This window comes from Triticum aestivum, chromosome 6D, assembly GCF_018294505.1.
Source record: "Triticum aestivum cultivar Chinese Spring chromosome 6D, IWGSC CS RefSeq v2.1, whole genome shotgun sequence".
In the NCBI taxonomy this organism is placed as follows: Eukaryota; Viridiplantae; Streptophyta; class Magnoliopsida; order Poales; family Poaceae; genus Triticum; species Triticum aestivum.
The window spans coordinates 161788123-161797686 of NC_057811.1; the positions used below are offsets into that span (position 1 = coordinate 161788123).

Here is a 9564-nt window from a genome sequence, read left to right on the forward strand (position 1 = left end):
GTTGACTTGTGTCTACGGACCATAGGAGGACACAGAGAGGATTGTTTTCCTTGCCGAGCTGCGAGATGGGTGATTTACCCGGCCAGGTTCCTCGGTTGTTTGCGGTTATTTCAACATGATTTACCATGACGAAGACAAGAGCAATGACTACCTGCACAGTCACATGATGGGAAGGTTTAGACGCTTCCTAAATACTGCAAGCTCAAGGAGCTACAGTTGGTTGAATGAGTGTGGTGCCCCCACCTTGGTGAAGCTCGACAAGGTGTTCTACACAATAGATTGGGAGGACCTCCTCCCAAACTTCTCGTTGTAGTGTCTCCCCACTGTGATATCCGACCACTGTCCTTTACTCCTCGACTTTTCGGCACCGCCTGTGGGCCATCGCCGATTCCAGTTCAAGCGGTTCTGGACTAAGATGGATGGATTTGGGGAGATGGTGGCCACAGCCTGGACTGTGGCTCTCGGGGAGCCTGACCCCTATCATCGCATTACGGCTAGACTCAAATCCACGGCTCGCCAGCTGATGAGTTGGAGCGATAAGGCTGGTCATAGTGGGAAGTAACTTAGACTAGTAATATGTTAATAGTCTGTGTTACTACCTTCATAGTGGGTAGTAACATATGTGTGGTATCATGCAAGCCTTCATTTATTTAGATGTAGACTCATTTTGCCTTGGCGTGTGTTATGTTACGGTAACATATATGTTACCACAAACACCTCTCTCATTAACTACATGGACTAAGTAAACTTGTTTTGGGGTACATTATGTTACTAGCTAAGTTACTCCCACTATGACCAGCCTAAGAAGGTGGGTTGGGGTGCAGCTCATGATGGCTTGCGAGCTCATTTTTCGGTTCGATATGGCGATAGAGTCCCGTTTCTCTCCGCTACAGAGCGCCAGCTTCAAGCCTGCCTCAAGCATGCCTACTTGGGCTTGGCTTCCCTCGAGCGCACCATGGCTTTCCAGTGGGCCAAGATCGCCTGGGTTAGGGAGGGTGACGCCAACACAGTGTTCTTCCACCTGCATGCCTCATACCGGAAGCAGAAGAACGTGATCCACAATCTACAGGTTGATGGTGCGGTGGTTTTTGACCATGCGTCCATGGCTCAAGCTGCGTTTGATCGCTTCCTCTCCCTCTGGGTTCCTCAGAGGAGCGTGAGTTTTCTCGGGATCTTGATTTCTTTGGTTCTCGGGTGGTTGTGCGCCACTTACCGAGGAAGAGATTTGGGAGGTTGTGCGCAGCTCTCTTGGGAGAAGGCACCAGGGCCCAATGGTTTCACAGCGGAGTTCCTCCAATCATGTTGGGGGACGGTGAAGGCTGACTTCATGGCGGCCTTCGCTAAGTTCTTTTCGTGTCAACAAGGCGGAGCGCGACTGCCTCTTCGAGGAGCTGGAGGCGGAGGACAAGAACACGCCAGAACAAGACGACGACGATGGCTGCCTCATTCACACCGGAGCAGCATGATGACGATGCCTCTATAGATGGCCTCCGCCCCACCCGCTGTCCGCGCTCCGCCTCTTTGGCATTGTCGTCAACGAGGATACACAAATTTTGATGGCCTCTTTGGCATCGTCGTCAGCTCTACCTCGTTCACGCTGGCCGCCAACGACGACGAGACCGAACCGTCCAGCGCGGGGTTCCTCAACCTCACCTCCGACAGGGGGTAGATTAGAATAGTTTTTTTTAGTTGTTCTAGGGATCTTTTGCTATGTAAACTGTAACCCTGAAATCAATGAAAAATCTGTATCCACTTTATATTAGGTGACTCTGCTTGGATGGCCTCCATCCCACCCGCTGTCCGCGGACACGTCCGGACGTGTCCGCGGACATTTGGTGATGTCCAATAGGTGCTCCGCGTTGGAGATGCCCTAACATTCTTTTTCTATCAATGCATAGAAACGCAAGCCTTTGCGTTTTCTCAAAAGAAAAATGCTTAGTAGTTTAAAACATACTTCTGCTATTTTATCTTGTCTAGTTTAGTAGATAAGTGCACATTTCAGTATAAAGGATATTATACAGTTGCGAAGCAAAAAACCTCAGTAGAAGGACAAGATGAACAAATGTTCATGACATAAAATATCTAACCTCATCTGCAGCATGAAATTCAGATAGACTAATTCGCCGTTCACGTAATACCAGGTTTTCTTTCACAACAAGATCCATGACCTGATATTTTCATTCAATATGCAAAATATTAATTAGTAACTTCAATAAACAGGAAGATTGAGTTTTCTGTGGAACCATGTAAGTTCAGTTGTTCACCCTAGCAATGGGCACTATCGACTAATAAATTTCCTCTTCCATGCATGTAGGCAAACATATCATATTTATACATGTCATGATTTAGCAAAACATATTCATCATACCTACTAAAAAATATAGCAATAGACAACCATCTTAGCGATAGACAAGCAAAGAATATTTATGCATATTCATGTGAAATGAAAAAAAAAGGAACAGAAACCACTATCAAATAAGGCAACTGGGCAGAAGCTGCAGAACACATAGAGGAAGATGCTAAGGCTACAAAAATTGTGATGACTTTCCGCTTCCGCATTGTGAATATTTTACATTTTGTTTCAAAGATAGTTTAGAGCATGTCCATAATTCAAGAATCTCATTGTCTCCATAAAGAGGAAACTGGCCCCTCTCCAAATTGCACTGGGTTCTGTTTATCAAAGTGAGAAAAGACTGTTTATCTGATTGCCATAATTCATAAGAGTATATCAAACCCATATGTTGTCTTACCATGAGCAGATCGTATCCACTGGGCTGGGTAAATATAGGTATTTTTAATCAAGAATTCAAGATTTGCTTTTGTTTAAATGTGTTCTTTATATAGTAATTCGATATATTGCACCAGAACGCCATTTACTAGACCGATAAGAATCAAAAGGATCGAACTATGTATTTGTTGCTTGTATGTGAATCTTCCAGTGAATATCTAGTTGTATGAAGTACTGGTTCATGATATGAGTTGGGTACTGCTAAGCAGTATTGGGCCTTGACAGAAGTATTGGCACAGAACAAAACATGCCATTTCAAATTGGTGGGAACCACTTCTGTAGATTGGCTCCAATTATTTCCAAGTGGAAGATGAATAAGCTTACAGTTGCACGGGTAATTCCTGGAAGGCAGTAGTCCGCATGAGGTGTCAATACAATGCCCTTCTTAACCATAAACTGCAGTTAATGCACAAGCACTTTAAGAAAAACTATATGACGAATATTGAGCTATTTGAACTGATCCTAATTGCACGTACTATGTTTGTTGCATTTGTTTCTGATACAAAACCATCTTGATCTAGCATGATAGCATCCTCAGCCTGTGCAAGATTACCTTCTATCTGCATAGAAGCAATAGTATTTGAGGCCCATTGCAATTTCCAATGCCTTCATTTTAGATAAGATTCAAGGAGCTTGCTAGATTAGAGCTTCAAATCTTAAGATAAATGACCTTTGCCAGAATGTTGTTAATAAGATTGTTGTGATGTATCTTCGAATCTACGCTCTGAAACAAGTCATGGAAACAACCAAGGTCAACATTTGTTCAATAAAGAGATAATAAAAGACGCTTCATATAAAAATAGAACAGATGAGAAACCAAAAGCCAAATTGTAAAGTAGTAGGTAAATGGGTCTTACATTTGGAGAATTACGACGTGTGGTGGCAGTTACCAACTTTATCCCATGTGAGTTATCATAAACTGGTGGTTTCCACTCTGCGAGTACTGAAAAAGACCAAATATAAGGTCTTACCATTATTAAGTCAACCTAGTCTTCCAATGACAATTGACTGGACCAAATAGAGTCATAACGGCACACGTCATTTCGAACAATAAAGTACAGCAAACATGCCGACAGTGAAACCACAACCAGGCAGTCACCATTTACGAGTCATTACATTTTGGATGAAGCTCAGTGAATCGAATCGTATGGTCTTACACGCCAACACTGATTGCTAGTCACAAGAGATGATTACAGAATAGGATAATACTCCATCCGCTTCTAAATATAAGATCTTTTAGAGATTTTAATGCGGACCACGTGCGGATGTATATAGACATATTTTAGAATGTAGATTCACTCATTTTGCTACGAATGTAGTCCATACTGGAATCTCTACAAAGGTTTATATTCAGGAACGGAGGGAGTATAATTTAGTCAGAAACCAGAAAATAACAAACATGATGTACAGATTTAAGCACAAAAAACACAATCAAGTAAAAAAAAGTGGGATCAAAATGTGAATACCAATCAAGACACACCCATATAGATTGAAGGCTGGACTCATTCCAGATGTCACCTACAGTTAAGGCAGGCAGTGCACAAAATGGGTAAGTAGGTCATGGGAAGAAGATTGCAAACACACACTGTAGAACAGTGGAAGTGACAATGCTGATGAGTAATGAATCTATATCTATAGTAATACCTTCTTCCCACGGGTGAGAGTGAGCCTTATATGTGCATTATTGAACATCCCATTTGCGTTAAGAGTCTTAAATATTGCATCCTTAATCTGCATTAAAACACATGCATACCAAACACTCAGTTCAGTAGTTCAAATTTCAAAGTGAGCCTTCAGCAATCCTCTTAAATGAAAATTGGGAAACACATTAGTATTTTAAACCTAAACAAAAAGATGCCTGCCAAACAAGCAGCTACATGGTTCTTTCTTGCAATACTATAAATAACAAGTGAGAAGCATGTAAGTAGAAGTAGTTACCCAATCACGACTGGGCACATTGCTGAAGGCCATAGCTTTTGTAGAATCAAACAACCTAGAAGAGAATGATAAAGAGGGTTACTGCATAGTAGATCATAAGCAGAAAAGATATGGCAAGCCAAATAAAATATAGAAGTACTATACCTATCCAAGTGTTCTTCAAGTTTGAATACTTTCCCATCATATATACGCAATCCTTCCCACACAGCATCGCCTCCTTGTACAACTGAATCGAACACTGAAACCTTTACATCGCAGATGATTAGAAAAAAGAATTGGGAGAACTGATCAAGTGTGACCAGTTTAATGTTGCAATGCTGATTAAACAGCAAAAGTTACGAGTGCATACCCTTGCACTATCACGTGGCAAAAGTTCATCTCCAACCCAAACAAGAATTTTTTTATTTTCTGGTACAGGAAGAGGAGGATCAGGCGGTGGTGGCAGCAGGGATCCTGTTGTTCTCCGTACCTGGCGCTTCAGCATATTGTAGAAGGGCAAGCTTTGCTCAAGTAGGTCATAAAATGCAAATGGAAAAGTCTGCAATCAAATAAGGTCAATGTTAACAATAAGACATGTTTTAATTGCCAAACACATCGAAGCAAGATGAAGTCAATTGTATCTTGATAACTAAGCAAGTCCAACAGCTCTTCTAAAATACACCCCTATATCTCCATATAGGCGCTCCTCTAAAAAGATTCCTCCAGTAAATTTTGCCCAAGTTTCAGGAAAACCAACAAATCTCATCCCCTATGTCACTCTCTAATTAGATAAATATACGTCCTCCGTTCCGTATTAATTGACGTTTTGGAAAACATCCAACAGATTAAGGAAAGTGATAAAATCCCTTTGCTGCCCCTTACTAATCCTAAAAACGAATCCAGCACCCCAAAATTGGAAACAGAGGAGGGAAAATGCGTGAGAAGTGGGGTGACCTGAGAGAGTGAGGGGCAAATTTGGAAACCTGCGGAAAATGCTAAGTGTAGTGCGCTAGGACGTCAATTAATTAAAAAAAAGAGCTTGAGGCCAGGACGTCAAATAATATGGAATGGAGGGAGTATTATATATGTTGGTCCCATCTATCATAAAGATGAGAAAAGATATAGGGGACACCGAGAAAGCCAGCAAACGCGATCCTGAGCAAGATATAGGGGCACCCCAGAAATGAGGAAGGTGATAGGGGAACTGCTGAAGCACCGTTTTTCTCACCTTCTTCCCTTCGTTGGGTCTAGGAGACGTGATAGACTGATAGGGGGACTGTCGGACTTGCTCTTAGAGACAACTTTTTTTAAAGGAATGGGATTCATTAAAAGGGTTAAATGCAATACCTAACCTTCTCATAAATACACCGGCTACTCTGTACACCAGAAGGAATTACGATAAGGCTTTATGGCCAGAGGTAATAATTCTTAGGCTCAGTTTTTGGTTGCTGAACTGTTCTTTGTTGTGCTTATTTATAATCTGCTGTGGAAAACTTGACATGGAAATAGGCGAAAGCAGGTCAAACAAACTCTCAAATAGGAAAAGCGGGTGGGATAAACGTGATTATGAGAATCCATCGCAATGTCAAATGCAGCCTTAGTGTCCATGTTTTTTAGTATGTCCTTTCTGATACAAGTATGACTGACTAAATATGCAAAGTTAGCTAGAATAGAAGTACTAATAAATTACTGGAAATCAAGAGAGAGACGTTTGATGCAGGCTTACCATAGGGTAACGACGGGATTTCGAGAAGCCCGTAGATGTATGTACACTTTCATACCACCAGGGGGCCCAAATACCATCAAAGTCCCTTGGGCCAGCTTTCCATCTACAAGTTAGAAACAATCCAAATGGTTTAAGAAAGCACACCACCTTCTTACTATGTGTGCTCTAAGCGAAAAACTAGGACAATGAAACCTATTTCATTCTTATGCACAACCCGCATACTTGAGCATTTGTGGCTGGAAAGGAATGCCTAGGTCCTCACAGAGTCCACTCAAGACGGCCTGCATTGGACGGGTAAACAAACTGCATTGAATTGGATTGCAATTTGCAAATGTAGTTATTATACAGTGAAGCAATGTTATACCATTAAAATGCCTTCATGCATTAAAATGTTAAATGTAATAAACATGGAAACTACTGCAGACATCATGATTGCAAACCATAAAACTGAAGTGAACTCAAATTGATCAGTTCGGTGTTTAGTAATCCTAATAGTTTGAAGCTGCACTGTCAGGCCCTTCAAGGCACTGCTACACAATAATATAGATGAGATAATTTATGAGTAAACTCAAAATTTCCAATTTGGTAAATATCCTAATAGATTGAGGATTCCAATACCAGATTCTTCGAAGCAACCTACCAAACAGTAACCGCAGATCCTATGCATACATTTATATTATTATTTGGTGCGATGGATAATCACCACAAAGATAAATACATTCAGACAACCAATAACAGATTTACCTCAGGATCTCTTTGGAGATCATCTGCATCTATCACAGGTGGAGGGCTCCCAAGCTCACACAACTCACTGTATATTGCGACAAGTTCTGCTACACCGAGCTCCAGGAAGGATGGTGGAACAACTTTATCAAATGATGGCTGAGGTATATGGAATGCTATTATCAGGAGGTTATATGTTTCGAATATGCAAAGCATAAGGAAAAGAGTAGCTCGTGCTGAATTAGCAAGAAATTAGGAACATGCATGAGTGTTACACGGAGAAATGGGGGGCACATACCAGGATATTCATAGGGTTACGTATTAATATAAAATGTTTTCCCTTCTTCATCAGGTCACCTGTGAGATTAGGGAGGCGCTGCTTCGCAATGTGCTACACATGAAAAATAATCAAGAGAGCAATGAATAGTGGCGTAATAATTAATCTATAGAGGTATGCGCTGACACTTTAAGAATTGAAATTGCACCTTGCAGTAACGATATGCTTTCTCTCCTGGTCCAAAAATAACTTCTTTGACAACTTTGTTGCCATCCGGATCCTGCACTGGAAATACTCAAATGTCTGAACTATACACAAGGCAGCATTCACAGAGTATAATCAGAATTGACGGTATGCAGAAGAGGTAAACAGGATCATGGTGCACCATAGCATTTTCCACATTAAATGGAAATTGATTAATAAGACAATGAGAATTTTCCTCTTAAATGGTCCTAAAGCCAGACAATGACTCGACACCAAATTAATATATGTTCAACTAGCATCTACATAAAGAGCTCCTGCCGTCTTTCAGGGAAAAAAAGCATGAAAATCCATATAAAGATAATGGAGTCTATATAAAGTAGTAATAACCAAAAAGCAGTTCCCCATTTCTCAACCAGCTCATTGGCTCAACCAAACCCTGATTCCGGATCAATCGACCTTATTTGTATGCTCACATAAATCATGAGCTCACTGTGGCATTCGGTGAATAACAGCAGCAAATCATTTATGGCTACGCAACGAACCCCCTCAAGTTGCAGACAACTCAAGCATGGTTCAAGTCTTACCATTTTAGAGAGAAGCTCCTGGCGGTAGGGCCTGTCAACGCCAGTGACACGCAGGAAGTTTGCGTAGAGAGGCTCGTCAAGCACATCCATGTCATCCCTCTGCAAAAGGAAAGATAGAGAGTTAAAAAAAATTCGACATGTCGTGTACCAACAGGGAGAGCGGGCATGACGATTTTTAGCTGTAAGCAGCTTAATCTACTTGTTGCATTAATAAGCTACAAGTTGCAGTGTTATTCAGGGCGAAACGGCAGGGCAGCATAGAGCAGTTGACCACCGAACACACGAGCATTGGGTTTGGACGCCCCCATCTCCTCTCCCGTACATGTTCTCCCTCGGAATTCGCACGCGGGGCCAATAAGGAAGTGGCGAGAGGTCGATTCGCTCGTGCGGAGGAGGATTGGGGCGGAGGCGAGGCTCTCTCACCTCGGAGAAGGAGTACATGAGGCTGGTGCTGAGGGAGCGCGGCGCCGACCACGCGTGGATCACCGCCGGCTCCACCCCCTCCGGCGGCGACGCCATCCGCTCGGAGTCGGAGCTGACACTCGGCGTCTCGGACGGGACTCGGAGGGAGTCTTCTTTCCCTGGATTCGCTGGGATTCTTCTGATCCGATGAGGAGATTAGACGAGGGCTACCCAACAGTGGGCAGTGGCGATATGTTGTGAGTGACCTGCTGGTGCATCAGAGAGAGAGAGAGAGAGAGAGTAAAGAATGGGCCGATGGCGCGTGAGTTGTCAACTTGCGCATACGGACAAGTTCATTCTGTGTCATCGCAGCTTTGCCTAACTCTACACGTTGGCTCTCTCTAAAAAAACTCTACACGTTGGCAGTGTTGGAGTTCATTCTTTAGGAGGCTGATAACGCCCACATGTGTGATGGGAGCGATATTCGCCCACATGCCCTATAACACACAGACTAGGTCACATCACCGCATGCATATATGTGGAAACCTTTTTGGATTTTCAGTTTTTAAACTTTTTTATCTCTTTAATGAAAAATCCGATTGAACATCCGTTTTCACCATTAAATCCATCGCGACGAGATCTTTGAAACTAGATCTCATATTAATATGTTTCGACGACTTTTAAAAGTTGCCATGTCTATTGTACATGAATTGTCATGGTGTTTACATTGAAGTTGCAATGATATGTTTCGGCTATTTTTTCTCCATTTAAAAGTAAATTTTGACATATTATAAAATGAGGAATTAAGAAACTAGACTTGCCATGAACCATAAATTAAAATTTCCATGATACATGCCCTTAAAATTGCCATGGTTCATACAAAAAATAATTTTCATGGTCCAAGTACTCGAATTGCCATGGTCAAAATACTAAAATTGCCATG

At 42.0% G+C, this 9564-nt stretch overlaps 1 protein-coding gene across 1 annotated transcript in view; it reads right to left on the reverse strand.

Annotated features, from left to right (window-relative positions):
- The window catches only part of LOC123144296 (branched-chain-amino-acid aminotransferase-like protein 1), a 13188-nt gene extending 4268 nt beyond the window's left edge, over nucleotides 1-8920 (reverse strand). Inside the window, exons 1-17 of the mRNA XM_044563383.1 lie at nucleotides 8643-8920; nucleotides 8220-8318; nucleotides 7640-7711; nucleotides 7453-7545; nucleotides 7176-7313; nucleotides 6654-6712; nucleotides 6432-6534; nucleotides 5076-5264; nucleotides 4871-4971; nucleotides 4727-4781; nucleotides 4433-4519; nucleotides 4255-4306; nucleotides 3646-3731; nucleotides 3459-3512; nucleotides 3265-3348; nucleotides 3113-3184; nucleotides 2088-2168 (exon numbers count right to left, since the gene is read on the reverse strand). Of these exons, the coding sequence (XP_044419318.1) occupies nucleotides 2088-2168; nucleotides 3113-3184; nucleotides 3265-3348; nucleotides 3459-3512; nucleotides 3646-3731; nucleotides 4255-4306; nucleotides 4433-4519; nucleotides 4727-4781; nucleotides 4871-4971; nucleotides 5076-5264; nucleotides 6432-6534; nucleotides 6654-6712; nucleotides 7176-7313; nucleotides 7453-7545; nucleotides 7640-7711; nucleotides 8220-8318; nucleotides 8643-8738 (1521 nt within the window). The 5' untranslated portion in view covers nucleotides 8739-8920. The remainder of the gene's footprint in view (nucleotides 1-2087; nucleotides 2169-3112; nucleotides 3185-3264; nucleotides 3349-3458; nucleotides 3513-3645; nucleotides 3732-4254; nucleotides 4307-4432; nucleotides 4520-4726; nucleotides 4782-4870; nucleotides 4972-5075; nucleotides 5265-6431; nucleotides 6535-6653; nucleotides 6713-7175; nucleotides 7314-7452; nucleotides 7546-7639; nucleotides 7712-8219; nucleotides 8319-8642) is intronic.
- Between the last annotated feature and the right edge of the window lie 644 nt (nucleotides 8921-9564).